Source organism: Chlorocebus sabaeus, chromosome 27 (genome assembly GCF_047675955.1).
Source record: "Chlorocebus sabaeus isolate Y175 chromosome 27, mChlSab1.0.hap1, whole genome shotgun sequence".
Taxonomy (NCBI): Eukaryota; Metazoa; Chordata; class Mammalia; order Primates; family Cercopithecidae; genus Chlorocebus; species Chlorocebus sabaeus.
The window spans coordinates 45,210,751-45,236,831 of NC_132930.1; the positions used below are offsets into that span (position 1 = coordinate 45,210,751).

Genomic DNA, 26,081 nt, shown 5'->3' on the forward strand with positions numbered 1-26,081 from the left:
GGAGGGCAGCGCTAGGGGTATATGCCAGGCTGTAGGATGGGGCTCCTTTCCAGGGGCGTGCCTGACTGTGAGGTTCCCAGGGGCCAGGTCAGATCCTGCCCAGGTGGCACCAGCCTCATGGGGGGCAGGGCAGGTTGGGGGGGCACCAAAGAGAGGGATGGGGCTCAAGGAGCTCCCCTGGCCCCACGTGCCAGCCCCCCACTTTTGGAAGGAAGGGATAGACATGGTCTCAGTCCCCGACACGCCTCACCATGTTCCTGCCTCTCTCGGTCCCTCCAAACGTGGCTTGGCAGTGTCCCTGGCCCCATGGCCCTGCTTCTTAGAGGCAGAGTGGCCAGAGCCTGGGGGCAGGCCCCAAGCTGCAAGCTTCCCTGGAAATACTCTCCAGGGATGGGAACGGGGATCTCCAGGATTTGGAGAGGTGGGAGGGGTCACTGACCCAGGTGTGATCCTGAGAATGACCTTTTCAGGGGAGTCGGGGGCTGCAGGGGGATTGACAGCCGGGGTCAGCCTCTAGCAACAGAGCTGGGGACACAGTGCTTTGTGGGCAGGAGTTTGCCTGGGTTCCTCCAACCGATGCCTGCTCTTACCTCCCTGCCCAGGATGGCGAGGTCATTGGCATCAACACGCTCAAGGTCACGGCTGGCATCTCCTTTGCCATCCCCTCGGACCGCATCACACGGTTCCTCACTGAGTTCCAAGACAAGCAGATCAAAGGTAAAGAGCTCACCTGGAGGGGGCCAGAGGCAGGGGGCACTCTCCCAGGGCTACAGCCCCTTAGCACCCCAGTCCTGGGACCAAGGCCCATCAGAGGTGCCGGGTGAACCTTGCTCACTACTGGACAGGTCCTCTCTGCCCACCCCAAAGCTGTGAGACCCCCAGGACAGCTTATCCTCAGCCTCTTTCAGGATCTTCCCCCCTGCCTATCATCAATTCATGGTCAGGTTCACCCCCTGCCCCTCCAAGGCTATCCCCTTTTGGCTGGTGATCTCCGATCTCAGCTTCTACCATCAGCTTCTTGGAGTCCCTAAGCTGCTCTCATCTGGGCTGCTCCTTAGTTGTCAGGTGTTTCTTTCCTTCTATCCATCCATCCATCCACTCACCCACCCACCCACCTATCCACCCATCCATTCACCCATCCATCCATCCATCCATCTGTCCATCCATCCATCCATCCTTTCACCCACCCATCCATCTATCTATTCACCCATCCATTCACTCATCCATCTGTCCATCCATCCACCCGCCCACCCATCCACCCACACACCCATCCACCCACACACCCATCCACCCATCCATCCGTCTCTCCATTCACCCATCCATTCACCTACCCACTCATCCATCCATCCGCCCATCCATCCAATCATCCATTCACCCATCCATCCATTCATCCATTCATCTACCCACTCATCCACCTATCCACCCACCTACCCATCCATTCATTCACCCTCCATCCACCCATACTTTTCTACCCATCTACCCATCCACCCACCCATTCATCCACCCACCCATTCATCCACCCATCTTTCCATCCACCCATCTTTCCATCCACCCATTTACCATCCATCCATCCACCTATCTATCCATCCACCCAGCCACCCAGCCTTCACCCATTCATCTGTCCACCTATCCATCATCCAACCACCCACCCACCCAGCCATTCATCTATCCATCCTCCCACCCACCCACCCGTCATTCTCTCTATCCATTCACCCATCCATTTACTCATTCATCCGTCCATCCGTCCATCCATCCACCCACACAACCATCCATCCACCCACACACCCGTCCACCCACCCATCCACCCACCCATCCACCCATCCATCCACCCATCCATCAATCCACCATCCATCTACCCACACCTTTCTACCCATCTACCCATCCATCCACCCACCCATCCATCTACCCACCCATCTTTCCATTAACTCATTTACCATCTATCCATCCATCCATTCATCCATCCACCTATCCATCCATCCACCCATCTGTCCATCCACCCATATATCCATCCACCCAACCATTCACCCATTCATCTATTCACCTATACATCATTCATCCACCCATCTATCCACCCACCCACCCACCCAGCCATTCACCCATCCATCCACCTGTCCATCATCCATCCATTCAATATCCATCCATCCACCCATCCATTCAACCAACCACTCATTTATCCTTCCACCCACCAATTCTTCCATCCATCCATCCATCCACTATCCATCCATTTACCCATCCATCCATCCATCCATCCATCTACTCATCCATTCATCCACTCATCCACCCACCTGTCCACCCATTCACCCACATGTCCACCATTTCTTCCTTCATTTTTTCCTTTCTTTTTTCCTTCTCTCCTTCCTTCCACCCATCCACCCACCCACTCATTCACCTGTCTACCTATCCATCCATCTATCTGTCCACCCACCTGTCCCTCTATCCCTGTTTATCTATTCTTCCATCCGTCTACCCACTCCTGAGTACTCCCTCTTCCAGCGGGTAGCCTATGCAGATCACATGGCAGAATATCCTCTATGCCAGGGGAGCAGAGTCCAATACCCCGTCTTTGGAAGTCACCCTCCTCCAAGCCCCCATTTCCTCACCCCCATCCAAAAGGGATGCCCAGCCCACCCTGCCCACTCCTAGATGCCATGAGCACCCATCTGGGAGAGGTCTCGCCAGGGCACTAGGCAACTCTCCCAGGTAAGAGCACACCCATTGCCTCCTCAAGTGAGCAGTTGCAGCCACCTTCCAGAGCAGGGCCATGCTTCCAATCACAGGGCCTTTCCTGGGGGCCTCCACCTCCCCACCTTCTTTTCAGCCCTAGTGAGCGTCTCCCTCCTGCCATTGTGTCTCCCATGCCCACCTCCTGCCCAACACCCAGGCCTGACTCAGCAACTCACACTTCCACATTGCTTTGCTGTCTCCTCCCAGCCCCGTCACTGGCAGTTCATTGAGAGCAGGGGGCCTCCTCATGTTTGCCCCTCCTCCATGACCCTGTCAGCCAAGCACATGGACCCCAGTGCAGCCAAGGCCGGTGCCATGAGGGCTGGTCACATGAAGAGCTGCTGTTGAGGAAGCCACCATTGTCCTTCCGTGTCCATTATGGGAAGACAATCTGGAGCCAGGCAGAGCCTGTCTTGCCCAAAGAAGCTGAAGTCTTCTACTCTTCAACAGTGAGGACCATCTAATCTCTTGAGCCCTTTTCCTGTTGGCTTCTAGGAAGCTCAGAACTAGATTCAGGGATGCACCTATACCCGTCCTAGCGTGCTCCTTTCCCTAATGACCAAGCCTTTCCTGTTGAATTATCCCATTCTCCATGGGTGCCTTTGACTTTGGCCTCCTTACTGGAAATCAGCGGAGCTGCAGTTTGCACACACTGAGCTATGAGGTGACTTTACTTGGAAGTGGATGATAGTGTCCTCTTCCCTTCTTGCCTCTCTCTTTCTCCTCTGAGACAGGATCCCGCCGGGGCCTGGGTTTGCTCCTTTGTTTTACAGGGACTGTCCCAGTTAGTGCTGACTTCATCCCAGACCCCCTGGGAGACATCCCCTGTCCTCAGAGCTGTGTCCCCTCCCCAAGGACAGCACAGACTAACTGAGGAGCCTGATAAACCTTAGCGGCATGGCACATTTGCAATTTTAAAATCCTTCTGAAGTTGACTGGTGTTTGTACTTGCTTTTCTTTTTTATTTAATAAAATGCAATGATCCAAACCCAGTTAATCTAAAGTTCTTTGAAATGAACCATCTTTTTATTAAATCAAGGAGATGTTAAGTACATTTCTTATTCTTGTCTGGGGGTGGGGTGCAGAGGCCTCTGGGGGGCTTTCAGGGTAAAGAGTGGCCACCATGCATGTTGGGGGAGCCCCAGGAGGGCTTGGGGTCCAGCCTTAGGACCAGAGTGTAGCCCCACATGGGGTGGTGTGGGGTGTTTGATTCATGGAGTGGGGCCGTTTGTGGGCATCTACCCCTCTGTGGATTATGGGGGACAGTGCAGTTCATAGGTGGGAGGCCTCTGGCCTGGGGGGTAAACCCCTCGTTTATCCTGTGGCCCACGAGCCAAGGGAGAGCTATAGGGAGGGGAGGGGACAGGGACAGGGACAGGGACAGGGGCATGAGCGTTCCCTGGTCTCAGACATCAGAGTTCCCAGATCTCTGACATTACAGGATTCCCCGATCTCAGAGAACACAGGGTTCTCAGAAGTCACAGGGACCCCTGGTCTCAAAAACCGTAAGTTTCCCTGGTCTCGGAAGTCACAGTGTTCCCCAGTCTCAGAGGTCACAGGGTCACTGGGTCTCAGAAGCCATAAGGTCCCCTGGTCTCAGGCCCCTGGGCTGGGTGGAGTCCTGAGTCCTTCACAATAGTGGGAAAGGCTGGTGGAGGCAGCCCAGCCACCTGGCAGGAGCAGGGCCGGGAGCAGGATGGGCAGGGAGCCTGGTGGCCTGGTGCTTGGTGTGTGTTCTGCTCACCTCTTAAGTTCAAGGAGAAGAGGCTTTAGAGTCTCCAATCCTGAGCACAGCCAGTCCCACTTTCCTCAGCTCCGGCCCAGAGGCATTACCGGGCCTCTGCCTTCCCAACCACCGTGGGTCTAAGTCGGACGGGACCACAGGCATTGTTCAAGTGCCGGCTCTGTGCCTTGGACTCCTGTGGGCTGTGAGCCAGAGGTTTCCCGTTTTCCCTCCCGTTTTCCTTCTAGCAGGGAGGCGGGCCACAAAAATGCCCCCAGATGCCACAGATCAAAGTGAGGGGTGCTGGGAGGAGGCCGGGGCAGGGCTGGGGCCTCGAGGGTGAGGGCTGCACGAGGGGGCAGGAGACCTCTCTGAGGAGGTTACCCACCTCCACCAGAGACTGTGGGAAGGGAGCGGGGCAGGCTCTGGAGATTGCAGGGGACTCGCAGGCAGTGGGAGCGGGAAGGGCCGATGTCCCAGGTGGGCTGTGCGGGGCCTGTTGAGGATCTCATGTCCTGGATTTAGAAGCCAGCTAGAGAGTGATCCCCCGGATTTACGCCTCCAGCCTGGCCCCTCCCACTCCAGACTCTGACGGGCAGCTGCTTGTGGGATGGCCCCACCAATGTCCACAGGCAGTTCCCACGCAGAGCACCTGACAAGACCTCGCTCCTGCAGCCCCAGCTGCCGTCCCCACTCAGTTACGTCAGCCTTGTCCCTCTGTCCCCTACACACCTCATCCGCTGTCAGCGAGTCCATTGGTCCAGGCTTCAGGACGCATCCACCCCGGGCCTTGCCACCGCTCCGCCTCCACCTCCACCTCCGGGTCCAGCGCTGGGGCACTCGCTGCCCTGGACCATCACCTCTCTGGGTTCCTCCGGATGCTGCCCCATCCCCCACAGACCCTCCCACAGCCAGAGAGGCCTTTTCAAAACTAAAGGCAGATCACGTCTGGTGATTCAAGATCAAATCCAAAGCCTTCCAGGACCCAGTGGACCCGGGGTCAGGCGTACCGGCCGGCTCTGACCCCATCTCCCACATGGCTTGTTCATCAACTGTTCATCTTTGGTGTGTTTAAATATTTGGCCCATTAAAAGCATTTAGGTTATGTGTGTTCTTATTAGTAGGTTGTGAGAGTTCTTTCTACATTCTGGATAGGAGTCCTTTATCAGATAAGCAAATTGCAAATATTTTCTCCCAGTCTGTGGCTTGTCTTTTCATTCTCTGAACAGTGTCTTTAAAGAGCAGAAGTTTTGTAAATTTTGATGGTGTGTTTTCCCAATTTGTCATGCATTTGGTGTTGTGTCTACGAAGTCTTTGCTAACCCAAGATCAGAAAGATTTTTCTCCTACAATTTCTTCTAGAAGTTTTACTTTTTGAGGTTTCAGATTTAGGACTACGATGCATTTTGAATTCGTATATTTTTAAATAGTGCAAAGTATAGATCGAAGTTTGGGGGGTTTTTGTTGTTTTTGCCTTGGAAATTCAATTGTTCTAGCACCATTTGTTGAAAGACTGTTCTCTACTGAAGTGCCTTCACACCGTTGTGAAAAAGAGAATGACCATATGCCATTCCAGCTGTCTTCAGGCCAATATTCAGTATTGCACTGGCTCGATTACTGTGGCCTCACAGTAGGTCTAAAAGGCAGGTGATATGAGTTCCCTGACTTTATTCTTCCTTTTCCAAGTTGCATGGGCTCCTCAGACCCTTTGCATTTCTATATGAATTTCAGAATAAGCTTGTCAATTTCTATAAAAAGAAAAATAAAGCCTGCTGATGATCTGATGGGGATTGCATTGAATTTACAGATCAATTTGGGGAAATTTGGCATTTTAATCATGGTAACTCTTCTGACCTATGAATACAGAATACCTCTCCATTTATTTACATCTTCTTTAACTTCTCTCTGCAATGTTTTATAGTTTTCAGTGTACTGGTTTTGGGGCATTTTTCATCAGATTTATTCTTAAGTATTTCTTAATTTTGATGCTACTATAAATGATGTATTCTTTGAAATTTCAGTTTCTGGTGGTTGGTTAAGAGAATATTCACATTAAAATGATTTTTGGATATTCACCATAAGATACCCTGTTAGCTCGATAACTTACTTACCACTTCTAGAAACTTTTTTTGTAGATTCCATCAGATTTACTATATAGATGGCTATACAGTCTGTGAATAAAGACAGTTTTACTTCTTCCTTTCCAATCTGAATGTCTTTTTTTTCTCTTGCCTGGCTAGAGCTTCCAGTAAAATATTGAATGAAAGACATAAGAGTGAACATCCTTGTCTCGTTCCTGATCTTGGAGAGAAAAGCACTCAGTCTTTCACCATTGAGTATGATGCTAGCTAAAAACTTGCATAGGTATCCTTTATCAAGTTGAAAAGTTTCCTTCTGTTTCTGGTTTTTATTGGGAATGGATGTTACATTTTGTCAGAGGCTTTTTGTGCATCTCTGGAGATGATCATATGGTTTTCCTTTCTAGTCTGTTAATGTGGTAAGTTGCATTGGTTGATTTTTAAATGTTAAACCAAGCGTGCATTCCTGGGATGAACCTCATTTGTCAGTTATTTATGATGTATTATCCTTTTTTTTTTTTTTTTTTTTTGAGATGGAGTCTCACTCTGTCCCCCAGGCTGGAGTAGTGTAATCTTGGCTCACTGCAACCTCTGCCTCCCAGGCTCAAGTAATGCTCCTGCCTCAGCTTCCCATGTAGTTGGGATTACAGGTGCCCACCATCATGCCCAGCTAATTTTTGTACTTTTGGTAAAGATGGAGTTTCACCACGTTGGCCAGGCTGGTCTCGAACTCCTGACCTTAGGTGATCTGCCCACCTTGGTCTCCCAAAGTGCTAGGATTACAGGTATAAGCCACCATGCCTGGCTGTACTGTCCTTTTTAATGTATTGTTGGATTTTATTTGTTTAAAGAATTTTTGTATCTGTTTTCATGAGCGATATTGGCCTAGTTTTCTCTTCAGGTTGTTGTATCCAGATAATGAGGTTAGAAGTAGTCACTCATTTTCAGTTTTCAGGTGGAGTTTTTATAGAGTTAATACTACTTCTTCCTTAAACATCTGGTAGAGTTCGCCAGTGAGCTCTTTTGGGCTTGAAGTTTTTTTGTAGGAAGATTTTTTAACTCCAAATTCAATTTCTTTAATAGATATAGTGCTATTTGGGTGATCTGTTTCTTCTTGAATGAGCTTTGGTGGTTTGGAAATTTCAAGAAATTTGCTTCTTTTATCTAAGTGATTAAATTCATTGACATCAAGTTGTTCATAATAGTCCCTTATTATTCTTTTAATATCTGTAGAATCTGTAGTGATGTCACCTCTGTAATTCGTGATATTGAAAACCGTGTCTTTTTGTCATGATCAATCTTGCTAAAGATTTATCAATTTTATTGATCTCAAAGAATCAGCTTTTAGTTTTTATTTTCGCTGTTATGTTTCTTTGACTTACATTCTTATCTTTATTTCATTGATTTATACTATTGATTTCATTGATTCACACTCAACTTTATTATTATTATTATTATTATTATTTATTTATTTATTTATTTGAGATGGAGTCTCGCTCTGTTGCCCAGGCTGGAGTGCAGTGGCCGGATCTCAGCTCGCTGCAAGCTCTGCCTCCTGGGTTTATGCAATTCTCCTGCCTCAGCCTCACGAGTAGCTGGGACTACAGACGCCGGCCACCTTGCCCGGCTAGTTTTTTATATTTTTTTTTAGTAGAGATGGGGTTTCACTGTGTTAGCCAGGATGGTCTCGATCTCCTGACCTCGTGATCCACCTGTCTCGGCCTCCCAAAGTGCTGGGATTATAGGCTGGAGCCACCGCGCCCGGCCTCAGCTTTATTATTGATTCACACTCAGCTTTATTGATTCACACTCATCTTTATTATTGAGTCATATTCTCAGCTTTGTTATTGATTCACATGCATCTTTATTATTGAGTTACACTCATCTTTATTGATTCACACTCATCTTTATTATTGAGTCACACTCTGAGCTTTATTAGTGATTCACACTATCAGGTTTATTATTGATTCACACTCTCAGCTTTAGTATTGACTCATACTCTCAGCTTTATTGAGTCACACTCTCAGCTTTGAGTCACACTCTCAGCTTTATTGATTCACACTCTTACCTTTATTATTAATTCACACTCTCAACTTTATTATTGATTCATACTTTTAGCTTTTTTTTTTTTCTTCTGGTTATTCTGGGTTTTATTTGGTCTTTTTCTAGTTTTTAAGATGGAAACTGAGGTTATTGATTTGAAACTTATTTTCTAACATAGGCACTTCAGTACTATTAATTTCCCTCTACCTCTACAACCTATGAATTTTAATATATTATACATTCATTTTTATTCAGTTGAACAGAGTTTCTAATTTCTCCTTTTACTTATCTGAAGATGAGTAATTTAGAGTGTTTTATTTAGTTTCCAAGTACTTGGGAATTTTCCAGATACCTATTGTTGATTTCTAATTGTGGTCAGAACTCTTATATAAAATGAAAATTCTAAATTTATTGACTCTTGTTTGTTTCTGGGTCTGAGACACCTGTTAAGTCACAGATTGGAACAGCTCGGGGGATGGAGACAGTATCTCAGTGAGGTGTGTGTGCAGTGCCCCAGCAACAGGGCCTGGCAAATGGTTGGTACTCACTGGACATTAGCAGTGAGTATTGTTTTGGGGAAGGCCAGTGGGAGGTGATGAGTTCAGTTCCAAGCAGGGAACATTTGGGGAACCAGCAGTATGGAAGCCAGAAAGGAGAGCCCCACTGGCCACTGGGGTTGGGTTGGAGCTCACGTGGTTGGATGCAGGATGGGGTGGACATGAAGCCACCTGTGGGGCAAGCACACTAGAGCTAGAACACCCCACAGCTCCATGATGACGATCAGGAGAGGGCAGCTTTGCCGGACCACAGGGGGACTGGGCCGGCTTAAGCAGAATGACACCTGCTGCTTCCTGGTCCTGCAGGGGAACTTCTGTCCTCTGCCTGTCCTCTGAGGGAGGATGGCGGCTTTTTGCAGCAGCCCTAACAGAGTCTCGCTGTGTTTCATTTCCAGACTGGAAGAAGCGCTTCATCGGCATACGGATGCGGACGATCACACCAAGGCAAGTATCTGAAGAGTGCTCTCCCCTGCTGCCCCTTCCTCTTGTCCCTCACCCTGGCCCTCCCTCCAGACCCTGGCTGGCTGTGCTCGGCTCCTTGCAGGTGCCCAGATGGGCTGATGCACTCAGGCCTCTGATCATTGCTCAGGCTGGTCCTTCGGCTTGGACCTTTCCCTCTTTGCCTTATAGATTCCTTCTGTTCTTTCAGGACGCCATCTCTTTCCCGTGGCTGCTATAACAAATCACTATAAGCCTGGTGGCTTAAAACAGCAGAAATGTGTTTCCTCTCAGTTCCGGAAGTAGGAGGTCTGAAGTCAAGGGGTCAGCAGGGCTGCACTGCCTCTGAGGCTCCACGGAAAGCTACTTCCTTGCCCCTTCCAGCTTCTGCTGGCTCCAGGTGTCCTTGGCTTGTGGCTCTCTCCCTGCAGTCTCTGCCTCTGTCTTCACTTGACCTTCTTTCTCTCTGAATATCTGTGTGCACATCTCTCTCTTGTTTCTCTTATGAAAACATCCATCGTTGGAGTTAGGGTTCGCTCTAAACCAAGAAGGTCTCATCTCAAGATCTTCAACTAATGACTTCTATAAAGGTCCTATTTCCAAACAAGGTCACATTCTGAGGTTCTGGGTGTACATGAATTTGAGGGCACACCATTCTGCATTCTCAGGACACTCAAGTGGGATAAGGTGCCTCCTCGTAGCACACAGAGCCCTGGCCTCCCTCCCCAGCCTGGAACTCATCCTGCTGTGTCGGAATCACCTGTGGTGGGACTGCCCCACCCCATCCTGCCTCCTCGGCTGTCGGCTCCTCGGGAGCAAGGACTGTGACCTGCTCATTCCTCCGCTCTGCCCCAATACTAGGTCCACCGCAGAGCAGGTGCCTAGAAATGCTGAATGAGTGCAAGAAAGAAGGGGCTGGGGGAGAGGAAGTGGGGGCAGGATAGAAGGGAGGCTGGAAATGCAAAGTTGAGCTTCGAGGTTTGAAGAAGGGAGAGGTCACTGCATTGGGAGCCTAGGAAGAACTCGAGAGTGCTCAAGTGACCATTTCCTTGAACAACACAGTCCCTAAAGGTGTCATTCCTCCTGTTTCACCAACTCTGCTAATCTAGGGGTGACATTTGTAAAAAATTATAATCAACATTCAGTACACCAATTTATCTTTTGTTTCTTTCTGTCTGTCTCTTTTATCTGTCTGTCCATTCCACCTCTGTCCAGTCTTCTGTCTGTCCATTCCATGACTCAGCATTGTCTGTCCATACCATGACTCAGCATTGTCTGTCCATACCATGACTCAGCATTGTCTGTTCATTCCATGACTCAGCATTGGCTGTCCATTCCATGACTCAGCATCGCCTGTCTGTCCATTTCTCCTTCTATCCACCCATCCATCATCATTCCTTCTTCCATCCATCCATCTATCCTTCTGCCCCTCCTCACACCTGTCCACCCACTCTTTCTTTACGCTTCTAACCAGCCATCGCTACCATGTTTCTCTTGAGAAGCACATCTGGTAGGGGACACAGAGTGGTCAGTGGTGGGACAAGGCAGTGTGGGGGCCCAGAGGAGGCTCCTCTTCTGGCCTGGTGCTGGAGGGAGGGAGGGGCAGCTTCACACCAAGGAGCTGGGCAAAGGCTCAGAGGAGGGGCCTTGACAGCAGACTCTTTCCAGCCTGGTGGATGAGCTGAAGGCCAGCAACCCAGATTTCCCAGAGGTCAGCAGTGGAATTTACGTGCAAGAGGTTACGCCGAATTCGCCTTCTCAGAGGTAGGCTCTGCCAGGGGAGACAGGGAGATTGCTGGAGGCATGGGGCAGGTGTGCAGTCTGGGCTGGGACTGCCCCACTGTTCTCATGTGACCTTGAGCTTCCCAGCAAAGTGACGGGGAAGGGGCAGGTGAATTCTAGTGTGTGCTAAGCCAGGCGAGGCTGGAGAGCTGAACGGTCCCTAGAGCCCTGACTGTGTCCATCCTAAGTCCACAACGTCGTTTCCTTCAAGAAGCAGAGACTGAGGAATACCTGTGGGGCTAAGAGTCCGCTCTAAGCCAGACTCTTTCACCAGCTGGGGACCAGCCTGAGTCCTGGGTCTTTCTGGAACTCACCTTCTCATTGTAAAATGGAGATAATTCAGCCAATTTTTTTTTTTTTTTTTTTTTTTTTTTTTTTTTTTTTTGAGACAGAGTCTCACTCTTGTTGCCCAGGCTGGAGTGCAGTGCCGCAATCTCAGCTCACTGCAACCTCTGCCTCCCAGGCTCAAGCGGTTCTCCTGCCTCAGTCTTCTGAGTAGCTCGGATTACAGGTGCCTGCCACCACACCCTGCTAAGTTTTTTTGTATTTTTAGTAGAGACACGGTTTCACCATGTTGGCCAGGCTGGTCTTGAACTCCTGACCTCAGGCGATCCGCCTACCTTGGCCTCCCAAAGTGCTGGGATTTCTACCCCCAGGAGACTTCGTAGATGAAATGGATAAAGCACTGCTTTCTTTGAAGTCTTCCAGTACTAGAGAAATGTTAAGCATTGCAGCACCATAGGCTGAGGCAGGCGTGCAGCGACACTACCACACGCTGGCATGGCTGACCCACCCCCAGGAAGGGCTGTGAACCAGTCGCCTCCCCTCCTTAGCCTCGGTCTTCATCGGCAGTGGGAAAAATCCACGTATAAGTGGATCCACACAGTTCAAACCCATGTTGTTCAAGGGCCAACTGTACTGTGCGTCCTCAGAGGCTAGGCTTGAGGGTGGGAGGCCCTGTGTGACCTTCCGCGATGAGCACAGATGGCACACGTGCCCTGCCCGCAGCAAGCCTGCAGTAAAAATTGTTGAGATGGTGTAAGATTTTCCACACACATCGTCTCAGTTAATCCTCATTGCAGCCAGGGATTCGCAGGCTCTTGCCCTCACCCATTTTACACGTGGAGGGACTGAGGTTTAGAGAAGTCACTCTTCCAGGTCACACAGCCAGCATGTGTGGGTCCTGATGCTGGTGCCCACGCTGCTGAGCACGGTACCATCACCTTCCTTCCTGGCAGTGGGGAGGTCTCAGTGAGCCTCATGCAGAAGGAAGGCCGGCCCCGCAAACTCTGCCTCTCACATAGAAGTCTTCGTAACTGCGGTAACAGCAGTACCTGTTCCTGGGCCTATGTAATTTGCAAAGCACATTTCCACATAGGACTGTAGACCTGAAAACTGAGGCTCAAGGGGACAGAGTGCCTGGCCCAGCTAGAAGGGCTGCAGCGGGAGCTTGAACCCTCCCTTCTGAGGCATGGGAGAAGCAGTTTGAAAGGTCATTTGCTTGTCATGTGACATTGGATTTCTTCTGGTGTGAGAGCTTTGGGGCCAGGGCACTGTTCTTTCCCATCGAAATGACTTTTGTTGAAATGTTGTCATTGACCCTGACCGTGCCTTGCCCTGGGCTGGGCCTGGGAAGGCTGTGCCTGTGGAGGCTGTGGGTGGTGACCCCGTCTCTCCTGTTGGCAGAGGCGGCATCCAAGATGGTGACATCATCGTCAAGGTCAACGGGCGTCCTCTGGCGGACTCGAGTGAGCTGCAGGAGGCCGTGCTGACCGAGTCTCCTCTCCTGCTGGAGGTGCGGCGGGGGAACGACGACCTCCTCTTCAGCATCGCACCCGAGGTGGTCATGTGAGGGGCGCATTCCTCCAGCGCCACGCGCCAGAGCCTGCAGATAACGGAGGGCACCGCTCCCCGAGATCAGGACGAAGGACCACCGTCGGTCCTCAGCAGGGTGGCAGCCTTCTCCTGGCTGTCCGGGGCAGAGCGGAGGCGGGGCTTGGCCAGGGGCCCGAATTTCCACCTGGGGAGTATTGGATCCACCTCCCAGTGCAGGGAGGGAAGCCCAACATCCCCTTGTACAGATGCTCCTGAAAGTCACTTCCAGGTTCTCGGGATATTCACAAAACTGCCTTCCCTGGAGGTCCCCTCCTCTCCTAGCTTCCCGCCTCTGCCCCTGTGAACACCCGTCTGCAGTACCCCCGCTCCTGCCCCTCCTACTGCAGGTCTGGGCTGCCAAGCTTCTTCCCCACTGACAAACGCCCACCTGACCTGAGGCCCCAGCTTCCCTCTGCCCCAGGACTTACCCAGCTGTAGGGCCGGGGCTGCTGCCTGCCAGCCTGGGGTCCCTGGAGGACAGGTCACATCTGATCCCTTCCGGGTGGGGGGTCCAGCCCAGAGCAGGCACTGAGTGAATGCCCCCTGGCTGCGGAGCTGAGCCCCGCCCTGCTGTGAGGTTTTCCTCCCCAGGCAGGCAGGAGGCCACAGGGAGCACGTGGAAAGTTGGCTGCTGCCTGGGGAAGCTTCTCCTCCCCAAGACGGTCATGGGGCGGCCTGCAGAGGACAGTGGACATGGAACTGTGGGGTGTGAGGACTGAGCCGGCTTCCCCTTCCCATGCAGCTCTGGGATGCAGCAGCTGCTCGCATGGAAGTGCCACCCAGAGGCAAGCAGGCTCCTGGGCATCGCCCCCTCATCCAGGGAACAAGTGTGTCTCAAGGGGCATTTGTGAGCTTTGCTGTAAAACAGATTCCCAGTGTCGCTTGTACTGTATGTTTCTCTACTGTATGGAAAATAAAGTTTACAAGCACATGGTTCTCAGCCAGCAGGGCACTGGGGCAGCCTGCCCACCACTGGCCAGGGTTCTTCCTGGGGATCCATCTAACACATGACTGGGTATACCTGCAAAGACATGGGCCTTTCAAGGGTTTCTATGACAGCCGAGCACTGGGGCACACCAGGCCTCAGGGTCATGTGGCTCTGCGGAGGGCCGGCTCCGAGTCAGGCAGCCCGGCTCAAGTCCTGGCTCCTCCACTTACTTCCAGCTTCATGGTCTTGGGCAAGAGATGTCCCTCTCCCTGCCGTGGCCTTTGCCTCTGCCCAACAGGAAGGCTGGCTCTGCTGCGCTGACCTCCTGGTCGCCCCAGGATGCAAGGTGACGGGTGCAGCACTTGGGAAGCCACCCGGCTTACGGGGAGCTCCCACTAAGCCCCACTGTGCATGTCTGGTCACATGAAGAACCCTTTCCCACATCTGTGCTATTTCACCCTCCCTGCCACCCACCCAGCAATGGGGAAACTGAGGCAGAGAGCGATTTCAACGAGCAGGAGGTCCAGGGACACTGCCTAGAGTAGCTAGAAGCAGAGCACTGGGAGCCGTGAACTTGCCCCCAACCCTCTGCTCCACCCAGAGTGGGCCACCCCCACCAGGCCCCGAGCCACTCTGGCCCCATCTAGGCTTCCATCCACCTGCCAGGCTCAGGCAACCATGTCCACCCTCCAGGCCCTGCTCTCACTCCCACCTGCGGCCGGGGCTCTCCACACACACAGTGGCTCCAGAGCGTAGGCCCTTGTCCCCTGAGTCTTTGGGCCCTGGCTAAGAGGAGCCTATTGGGTGTTGGGGGGCTGAGGTTGGGAAGAGGGCATGGAGAGCTGTGACCTTACCAATTATTGGAGAGGCGAGCGCTTGGGAGAGCGTCAGGGGCCACCAGGGAAACCATGACCCCCATTCCCACAGCTCTTCCAAATCTGAAGGGTCAGGGGTCACTCTAGTGATTTCTGGGGTCCTGTGGGTTCTGGGGGAACTCGTCTGGGGATTCTGCCCATTCACACTGTCCCTGCATCAGTGCCCATCACATGAAGCCACTTCTCCCTCGACAACTGTTCCCACCTTGTGGGAGACAAAAGCCCCGACAGCCCAGCTCAGACCGCCCTCTCAACCCCGTGTCTGCCCCGACAGCCCAGCTCAGACCGCCTTCTCAACCCCGTGTCTGCCCCGACAGCCCAGCTCAGACCGCCCTCTCAACCCCGTGTCTGCCCCGACAGCCCAGCTCAGACCGCCCTCTCAACCCCGTGTCTGCCCCGACAGCCCAGCTCAGACCGCCCTCTCAACCCCGTGTCTGCCCCGACAGCCCAGCTCAGACCGCCCTCTCAACCCCGTGTCTGCCCCGACAGCCCAGCTCAGACCGCCCTCTCAGCCCCGTGTCTGCCCCGACAGCCCAGCTCAGACCGCCCTCTCAACCCCGTGTCTGCCCCGACAGCCCAGCTCAGACCGCCCTCTCAGCCCCGTGTCTGCCCCGACAGCCCAGCTCAGACCGTCCTCTCAACCCCGTGTCTGCCCCGACAGCCCAGCTCAGACCGCCCTCTCAACCCCGTGTCTGCCCCGACAGCCCAGCTCAGACCGCCCTCTCAGCCCCGTGTCTGCCCCGACAGCCCAGCTCAGACCGCCCTCTCAACCCCGTGTCTGCCCCGACAGCCCAGCTCAGACCGCCCTCTCAACCCCGTGTCTGCCCCGACAGCCCAGCTCAGACCGCCCTCTCAGCCCCGTGTCTGCCCCGACAGCCCAGCTCAGACCGTCCTCTCAACCCCGTGTCTGCCCCGACAGCCCAGCTCAGACCGCCCTCTCAACCCCGTGTCTGCCCCGACAGCCCAGCTCAGACCGTCCTCTCAACCCCGTGTCTGCCCCGACAGCCCAGCTCAGACCGTCCTCTCAACCCCGTGTCTGCCCCGACAGCCCAGCTCAGACCGCCTTCTCAACCCCGTGTCTGCCCCGACAGCCCAGCTCAGACCGCCCTCTCAACCCCGTGTCTGCCCCGACAGCCCAGCTCAGACCGCCCTCTCAACCCCGTGTCTGCCCCGACAGCCCAGCTCAGACCGCCCTCTCAGCCCCGTGTCTGCCCCGACAGCCCAGCTCAGACCCCGCCCTCTCAACCCCGTGTCTGCCCCGACAGCCCAGCTCAGACCGCCCTCTCAACCCCGTGTCTGCCCCGACAGCCCAGCTCAGACCGCCCTCTCAACCCCGTGTCTGCCCCGACAGCCCAGCTCAGACCGCCCTCTCAACCCCGTGTCTGCCCCGACAGCCCAGCTCAGACCGCCCTCTCAACCCCGTGTCTGCCCCGACAGCCCAGCTCAGACCGCCCTCTCAACCCCGTGTCTGCCCCGACAGCCCAGCTCAGACCGCCCTCTCAGCCCCGTGTCTGCCCCGACAGCCCAGCTCAGACCCCGCCCTCTCAACCCCGTGTCTGCCCCGACAGCCCAGCTCAGACCGCCCTCTCAACCCCGTGTCTGCCCCGACAGCCCAGCTCAGACCGCCCTCTCAACCCCGTGTCTGCCCCGACAGCCCAGCTCAGACCGCCCTCTCAACCCCGTGTCTGCCCCGACAGCCCAGCTCAGACCGCCCTCTCAACCCCGTGTCTGCCCCGACAGCCCAGCTCAGACCGCCCTCTCAACCCCGTGTCTGCCCCGACAGCCCAGCTCAGACCGTCCTCTCAACCCCGTGTCTGCCCCGACAGCCCAGCTCAGACCGCCCTCTCAACCCCGTGTCTGCCCCGACAGCCCAGCTCAGACCGTCCTCTCAACCCCGTGTCTGCCCCGACAGCCCAGCTCAGACCGCCCTCTCAACCCCGTGTCTGCCCCGACAGCCCAGCTCAGACCCCGCCCTCTCAACCCCGTGTCTGCCCCGACAGCCCAGCTCAGACCGTCCTCTCAACCCCGTGTCTGCCCCGACAGCCCAGCTCAGACCGCCCTCTCAACCCCGTGTCTGCCCCGACAGCCCAGCTCAGACCGTCCTCTCAACCCCGTGTCTGCCCCGACAGCCCAGCTCAGACCGCCCTCTCAACCCCGTGTCTGCCCCGACAGCCCAGCTCAGACCGTCCTCTCAACCCCGTGTCTGCCCCGACAGCCCAGCTCAGACCGCCCTCTCAACCCCGTGTCTGCCCCGACAGCCCAGCTCAGACCGCCCTCTCAACCCCGTGTCTGCCCCGACAGCCCAGCTCAGACCGCCTTCTCAACCCCGTGTCTGCCCCGACAGCCCAGCTCAGACCGCCTTCTCAACCCCGTGTCTGCCCCGACAGCCCAGCTCAGACCGCCTTCTCAACCCCGTGTCTGCCCCGACAGCCCAGCTCAGACCGCCTTCTCAACCCCGTGTCTGCCCCGACAGCCCAGCTCAGACCGCCTTCTCAACCCCGTGTCTGCCCCGACAGCCCAGCTCAGACCGCCTTCTCAACCCCGTGTCTGCCCCGACAGCCCAGCTCAGACCGCCTTCTCAACCCCGTGTCTGCCCCGACAGCCCAGCTCAGACCGCCTTCTCAACCCCGTGTCTGCCCCGACAGCCCAGCTCAGACCGCCTTCTCAACCCCGTGTCTGCCCCGACAGCCCAGCTCAGACCGCCTTCTCAACCCCGTGTCTGCCCCGACAGCCCAGCTCAGACCGCCTTCTCAACCCCGTGTCTGCCCCGACAGCCCAGCTCAGACCGCCTTCTCAACCCCGTGTCTGCCCCGACAGCCCAGCTCAGACCGCCTTCTCAACCCCGTGTCTGCCCCGACAGCCCAGCTCAGACCGCCTTCTCAACCCCGTGTCTGCCCCGACAGCCCAGCTCAGACCGCCCTCTCAACCCCGTGTCTGCCCCGACAGCCCAGCTCAGACCCCGCCCTCTCAACCCCGTGTCTGCCCCGACAGCCCAGCTCAGACCTCCTTCTCAGCCCCGTGTCTGCCCCGACAGCCCAGCTCAGACCGCCTTCTCAACCCCGTGTCTGCCCCGACAGCCCAGCTCAGACCGCCTTCTCAACCCCGTGTCTGCCCCGACAGCCCAGCTCAGACCGCCTTCTCAACCCCGTGTCTGCCCCGACAGCCCAGCTCAGACCGCCTTCTCAACCCCGTGTCTGCCCCGACAGCCCAGCTCAGACCGCCTTCTCAACCCCGTGTCTGCCCCGACAGCCCAGCTCAGACCGCCTTCTCAACCCCGTGTCTGCCCCGACAGCCCAGCTCAGACCGCCTTCTCAACCCCGTGTCTGCCCCGACAGCCCAGCTCAGACCGCCTTCTCAACCCCGTGTCTGCCCCGACAGCCCAGCTCAGACCGCCTTCTCAACCCCGTGTCTGCCCCGACAGCCCAGCTCAGACCGCCTTCTCAACCCCGTGTCTGCCCCGACAGCCCAGCTCAGACCGCCCTCTCAACCCCGTGTCTGCCCCGACAGCCCAGCTCAGACCGCCTTCTCAACCCCGTGTCTGCCCCGACAGCCCAGCTCAGACCCCGCCCTCTCAACCCCGTGTCTGCCCCGACAGCCCAGCTCAGACCGCCTTCTCAACCCCGTGTCTGCCCCGACAGCCCAGCTCAGACCGCCCTCTCAACCCCGTGTCTGCCCCGACAGCCCAGCTCAGACCGCCTTCTCAACCCCGTGTCTGCCCCGACAGCCCAGCTCAGATCACCTTCTCAACCCCGTGTCTGCCCCGACAGCCCAGCTCAGATCACCTTCTCAACCCTGTGCCCCGCAAATGCCTCAGGGGAGAGTGGACCACAAACCCACCCGCTCACTCACAGACGGGCTGTGCTCTCCTGGCTCTGTCTGGGTCGCGTTCACCTTGCAGCCTGGCTTTGGAGTCCCGAGATCCGTTGCAGGGGCCTGAGGAGCACAGCGGGGCAGTGAGGTCAGGAGGCTGATTTCTTTCTTTTTTTTTTTTGAAATGGAGTTTCACTCTGTCACCCAGTGGTGTGTTCTCGACTCATTGCAACCTCCGCCTCACGGGTTCAAGCGATTCTCCTGCCTCAGCCTCCCAAGTAGCTGGGACTACAGGTGCCCACCACCATACCCGGCTAATGTTTGTATTTTTAGTAGAGACGGGGTTTCACCATATTGCCAGGTGATCTTGTGATCCACCTGCCTCGGCCTCCCAAAGTGCTGGGATTACACGTGGCTCACGGCCACCGCGCCCGGCCCATGATGTTGTTTTCTTAACAGTTGGGGTTCTGTTGAAGGAGATAAACTGGCTGTGTGAGCACTGAATTAAACAGTGTGAGGAGGATCCTATTCACACTCTTCACACTCCAGGCCAGAATGTGCCCCTGAGATGTTGCCTCCCACCACCCTCCTGCTCTCTGCCCCTGGCTTCGAATGACCATGGCCTCCGGATGCCCATCTGTGAAGCGGGGAGGTGGGACGGGGGTCTCTGAGCTTGGGAGTGAGCAGGCCTGGGCTGTGGTCCCAGTTCTGACGCCCTCGAGCTGACCTCTGTGGAGGCCTTCAGCTCTGGGCTTCTGCATCCAGGAGGCCTGTGGCTGCCACCTCCAGAGGAAGAGGGACAGTGACACTCAGACAGCCCTCCCCTGATGGGGGGGTCGCCCTTTTACCCACCCCGGCTGGCCCTGTCGTAGTGGGAGGTTGAGACCTCTGTCCTCCCAGCCCCCGAGACCTGACTGTTCCCTCCGGGTGGAGCCGCCTCCCTGGCTGCCCCTCCAGCTGCACTCGGTAAAAAACAACCTCTGCAGAGCCCGCCAGCTGCTGTCCCGCCATTGTGCAACCCTCTGGCTCCTGTGCAGTTCCAGCTGCTGGGCCACCACCCACCCCTCCGCGTGTCCCGTGAAGATGTAAACAGCATGCTCACAAGGCCAGTGCCCGCCAGGAGGAGCGCCCTGCCCCAGGCTGGGTCCTCCGTGAACACCTGGAATCCCACAGGCACAGGTCCCCATGTCCCAACACCCTACATGACAGAGGCAGAAACTGAGGCCTGGAGAGGGTGAGGACCTGTTCCAGGTCACACATGAGCCAGTGGCCGGGCTCCAGGTGACCAGAGCTGGGCTTCCGTCTGTCCCATCAGGCAGCCACGGTGCAGCTGCCACAGGACAGACCTCCACTGCCCTGACGCGGGGCCCAGCCAGTGCCTCCAGGAGGGCAGCCCTGCCTCCCACAGCTCACCTGTGGGTCACACATCTTCCTTCCTGCTCCCTCTGGGGTAAGTGGGTTCAGAACAGAGGAGCACAGATGGAAATTTCAGAATGGATCAGAGCTGAAGGAGCAGAGGAGTGCCTGGGGCTGTCACCCACACCTGCTTCATTCCTCCTGACCATTCCCTCTGTGACGGGCCGAAGAATGGTCTCCAAAGGCATCCATGTCATGACCCTTGGAGCCCTGGAACGTCTTATATGGCAGAAGAGACTTAGCACATGTGGTCAAGGCAAATAGCCTGATCCTGATTGTAGGATGGGCCTGATGTGACACAAGGGTCCTTATAAGAGGGATGCAGAGAGAGTCAGCAGAAGTTAGAAAGTGGGATGATGGAGCGACAGGTGGGGGCTCTGTGGGGGAGGCTGAGAATGCAGAGGACCTTCTAGAAGCTGGAAATGCAAGGAAAGCAAGGAAATGGTCCCTTCAGAGCCCCCAGAAGGAGCCACCCCACTGACTCCTTGACTTTAGCCTGGACAGACTGACTGTAGATTCCGGCTTCCAGGACTGCGAGAGAAGGAGTGTGTGCTGTGTTAGTCGGCGAGGTTCATGGTCATTTGTTATGGCAACCACAGGAACCGTACCTGCTCTTCAAGCTGGCCTCTAACTTCATTCCCTCCAGGAAGCCCCACCCTGCCCGCGCTGAGGGCCTGGGGACCCTTTAGGGCCCTTGTGGCCTCCAGTTTCTGGCTTATTTGCTTGTTCCTCTGGATGTTGACTGCTTCTTGCTTCCCCAACCCCTGGAAACATTGGCTCCAGGAGCTCATGAACTTTGCTTAAACCCCAGCCATGTGCCCAGAGCCAACCCCAGCGCCGGGGCAGAGCAGGTGTTCAGTGAATGGGTCTTAGTTTGAATGAGACTCGTGGGCTTGAAAGTTCATCTCAGCTCTATAACTCTGGGGCCCATGTTGTCATGTCACTCCAAGCAAACCCCAAAATCCAGTATCCAGGAAGGCCAGGATGCCAGGCATGGGAAGACGCAGGAAGAAGAGGTGGGGGTGGGAGGAAAATGGCCCCACTGTCCTCATAGTTACTGATCCTCTAAGCCTCAGGATCCTCTCTGAAAGTGGAGGAGCCACCTTCACTCTGCAGATATCCCCTCCGAAGGAGCAGCCCATGTGCTGCCCTGCACCCGTGCAGCTGTCACTCAGCCCCTCTCCCAGGACCTCTCCAGGCTCCAGGGACACCCCAGGCAGGAGAACCTCCAAGAGGAAATCCCCTCTCCTCTTTACGTCGCCAGTTCCTGCCTCTGTCCCACTCCCTCCTCTCACTTTGGGAGAAGGGACCCCTCCTCCCTGGGCTCTGGGGCCACCCTCCATGGCTCCCTAGAAGAAAAGAACCCTTATCTCACCTCTCACCAGCTGAGAGCTGCCCTCTCCCTGAGCTGCCCAAGTGGTCTCCTCTGATGTTTTATCATCACCCCACACAGTGGTCACAATCCGCACTCAACTTCCTGTCTCCAAAGATCTCCCTTTTGCCTTCTGGGGTCCAGAGGAGAGGTCACAGGTTGGCCATCTGCAAAGCACTCCCTGACCCGCCGTTCTCCTTTGACAACTGTTCACACGTTGCAGGGTACAGGCCCTGACACCTCAGCTCGGATCACCTTCTTGACCTCCTGTGTCTGCCCGAACATGCCAGGGAAGGAGGCAATCACCTCGAGAGGCAGGACGTCAGTGACCTTTGTGGGGAGACAGCTGTTGATGGGATGGGCTGAAGGGAAGTTCCGGGGAGTCAGGACTTGGGTGCCGGTCATCTGGGGTTTGCTTTATGATAGTGCATTGGACTGTTAGGTTTCTCTGCAAATTCTCCCAAACCAGCAAGCCTGGCCCTTCAAACCCAGGCAAGGCAAACGTCAGAAGGATGTGCACAGCACACACAAGTATGTGCACTCACAGCTCACATGTGTGTGCACACTCAGATGCATGTATGCATGGCACAGCACATGTGAGTGCAAACACAGCTCACATGAGTACACATACGCTCAGATACATTTGCGTGGCATAGCATATATAAGTGTGTACACTTCCAACTCACATGAATTTGCACACACAGATGCATGTGTGCATGCCACAGCACGTGTGAGTATGTACACTCAGAACACACATGAGTTCATGCATGCGTGCATGGCCACAGCACACATGGGGTGAACTTTCTAAAAGCTGACAGATACGCTTGAAACAGTTTTATTTTTTCAAAATCATTTTTACTGTCAAGTGCGGCACATACAACAATGTGCTACAAACCTAACAGTCCAATGCACTATCACAAAGCAAACCCCACATGACCAGCACCCAAGTCCTGACTCCCCAGAACTTCCCTTCAGCCCATCCCATCAACAGCCGTCTTCCCACAAAGGTCACTAACATCCTGCCTCTTGAGGTGATTGCCTCCTTCCCTTTATAGTTTTGCCACCTAAGCATGCATTGCTAAGCACAGTTGCATGCTGCCTGCATTTTTCACATGAAATTACACAGATGTACTCACTTGCATCTGACTTATGCTCAACATTTCATTTGTGAGATTCATCCATGTTGATGTGTGCAGCTGAAGGCTACTAATGTCCACCATTGTATAGTATCTGCCCTGGGAACATATGGCAATTCCTTCACCTGGTCTCCCATTGATGGCCACTTGGGGTGTTTCTAACTTGGGGCTATGGCGCATCATTATGTAACATCCTCAAACGTGTGTCCTGTGACTTGTGCAAGTATCTCCGTTTGGTATACTTCTAGGACTGAAGCTGCTGAGCCATATAGTATACATATATTCAGTTTGGGTAGAAATGCAAACTTTTCAAAGTAGTTTGACTAACTTGCACTCCCAACAGCAGTGTGTGTGAGTTCCTGTTGCTCCACATCCTCACCAACACTTGATGCTGTCATTCTCCGATGTGAGGCATTCTGTGGGCATGCAGCAGTAACTCATGGATTTCAATTTGCAATTCCATGATTCTTAATGAGGGAGGTCTGGCAACTTCTCAAGTACTGTATTTATTGGTCATTTAGATGTCCTCTCTGGAGCAGTACCTGTTTGAGTCTTGCCCATTATTCTCTTGAGTTGCCTTTTTCTTACTGTGTGGCAGGAGTTATTTTATATACTGTAGAAATGAACTCTTTGTTTTATTTATTTAAGATTTCTTCTCTTGTGGATATATCTGGAAAACATTACGCTAAGTGAAACAAGTCAGCCATAGAAGGACAAATACTGCATGATTCCTCTTATATGAGGCATCTGAAACAGTTAAAAGTGTAGAAGTAGACAATACAATGGTGGTTACCATGGGATGGGAAGAGAGAGATATGAGAAATTGCTGTTCGATGGTTATAAAATTACAGTTACACAAGATGAGTAAGTTCTAGTGATATATTGTTTAACACGGTTTCTATAGTCAGCTATACATATGGTACTGTATACTCAAAATTTTGTTAAGATGGTAGATTTATTTTCTGTTCTGTGGGAGAGTTTATATAAGGTTGGCATTCTTTCTCTCTTAAATGGCAACAGAACTGACATCTGTTCTAGGAGTCTTCTTTGTGGAATGGTTTAAATTATGGATTTAATTTTTTTGAATAGTTATAGAAGTATTTAGATTTTCCATTTCTTCTTGGGTCTGTTTAGGTAAGTTGTATTTATCTGGGGATGTGTTCATTTCATCTAAAATGTCACATGTATCAACATAAACTTGTATATAATTTCCTCTTTTTATTTCTTTAATGCCTTCAGTTTCTCTACTTATGCCTCCATTTTCATTTTTGACTTTCCTATTTGTTCTTTCTCTCTCTCAAGTTTTATCAGGGGGTTATAAATTTTATTGCTCTTTAAAGAACCAAATTTGGATGTGTTGATCCTTTTCATTGTACATTTGCTTTCTATTTCATTAATTTCTGCTCTTTCCTTTATTATTTCTTGTCTTCTACTTTCTACTTTGGGTTTAATTTGCCTCTCAAGAAGAACTTTAATACATATGCTGAAAAGTATAAATTACCCCCTGGCACAGCTTTAGTGGTATCACTCATTGGGTTTTTCTGGACTTCTACTAGACAAACGTTGCCCTCCTAGGTTGTTCTAGAATCAATATATTATGTTTAGAGTACAGAATCTGGAACCACACAATCTGCATTTGTATTTCAGCTCTGAAACTTTCTAGCTATGTGGCCATTGCCAAGTTAGTTAATTTCTCTTTCCTCAGTTTTCTCATCTGTTAAATGGAGATCATTATAATTCTCACTTGGAGAGTGAATGATTAAAGTGTATATGATACCGACTCAAAATATGCCTTTAGATATTACCATTTTATTACTCTGCGTTTTCTACCTCTTCGCCTTTGGCTATATAAATTCAGAAAGATTACCTTGACTTTTCCTTCTATTTTAGTTTCTTCATGAACTCCTTCTTATCCTCAGATTGCTTCTTTCAAAAAATTTTTATGGTAGCCTATTCTCGTTTTATGGATGCAAAATCTGAAATCTCTCCGGGGATAGTAATTAATATGTTTTCAATACAACTTGTCAGAAAGCACGGTGGGCTCTGTTTTCTCCGCAGCTCTTGTCCACCCCAGACTGCCTTCTGGCCACTGGTCTTACTCTAGGGTCTGCTGGTCCTGTGTGTCTGTTTGAACATGTGGCTGGAGGACCTGGCAGATTCAGCTAAGCACCTGTGTGGGTTTTCTTGGACATCTCTAGTCTCTGTCCTGAAAGAGAAGCTGGCCTTGACCTGTGGGTGCCGGGCAGGTGTGTCTACCAGCAGGTTTCACTTGAGGGGTCACTCGAGGGGAGAGGGCAGGGAGGCTGCCTTCCAATCCCCGATGAGGAGCGCCTTCCTTCGAAATGTCGACCCCTGCCTTGAGACCTGGCAACTCCAGGAGAGCTGGAGAGCTTCTTGCCACCACCCAGTTCAGCTCATCTGCAAACGAAGTCTCAAATCCACTTGTGGGTTTTCTTTCCCTCTTCCCACTCCATGCTCCAAACCTGCAAACCTCAGGAGGCCCTGCTGTGGTGCTGGTCTCCTGGCACCTCTACAGCCTCCTTTCCCCGGTCCTTCAGCTGCGGCTTCTGCACTCTCAACTGAGATGCATCTTACAGAAATTGTCAGAATCTTCAGTTGGTGTAAGCCCCCATTCAGAGCCAAACCCTGGCTCTGTCAAGTTTAGCAATCTCTCTGAGCCTCAGTTTCCCTATCTGTAAAACGGAGTGTTTGATATGCATCTCACAGAGTTGTTACAATTACCTGATCCTCCTCGCCTCTGGCCTGATGCATGTCTTGGTGAAACTAGAAAAAGCCTCGTGTTCCCCAAGACACCTTCCTGCCATTGCCGAGGAGATTGCAGGGGCAGATGTACAGCATGCTCTGACGTTGAACTTCAATGGCATGGTCTAAGGAGGGCCTCCTGGATATGACAGATGTGGACATGTCTGAGGGCCCAGCCACAGCAGGCACCGCAGAGCTGCTGTCCCCACTCCTGCTTCAGGAGAGAAACCCTTTCCAAACAGACCTGTTCTGTTCCTCCACTCTCCCGTGGCTGACGGCAATCCCGGGGCTCCTGGCCCTTAAGCAAGGGTGCAGGTGACACCACGCTTCATGTTTGGTTGGCCACACCTGAGACTCTGGATGGCAGAGTGTAGGCATAGCAGGTTCCCGTCACACACACGGAGAGAGAATGTGCCCCTGCAGGGCCTCCTCACCACCTGCAAGGCTGGGCTCTGTACCAGCGCCTGGCAATGTGAGAAGCTCAGGAAGCTGGGGGCAACTCCAGCCAAGGGTGGCCGGCAAGGCCCTTTGTATATTTTCACATTCACTGAAATGAAGCAAA

At 53.5% G+C, this 26,081-nt stretch overlaps 1 protein-coding gene across 2 annotated transcripts in view; it reads left to right on the forward strand.

Moving 5' to 3' along the window:
• Nucleotides 1–14,159, forward strand: part of HTRA3 (HtrA serine peptidase 3) — a 37,965-nt gene extending 23,806 nt beyond the window's left edge. Inside the window, exons 6-9 of one of the 2 annotated variants that reach the window (XM_008018015.3) lie at nucleotides 603–717; nucleotides 9,520–9,568; nucleotides 11,231–11,326; nucleotides 13,031–14,159. In XM_008018015.3, the coding sequence (XP_008016206.2) occupies nucleotides 603–717; nucleotides 9,520–9,568; nucleotides 11,231–11,326; nucleotides 13,031–13,196 (426 nt within the window). In that variant the 3' untranslated portion in view covers nucleotides 13,197–14,159. Of the gene's footprint in view, nucleotides 1–602; nucleotides 718–2,931; nucleotides 3,717–9,519; nucleotides 9,569–11,230; nucleotides 11,327–13,030 lie in introns of those variants that run through there. The other variant, XM_008018016.3, reaches the window with a different exon arrangement.
• The last annotated feature ends 11,922 nt before the right edge of the window (nucleotides 14,160–26,081 follow it).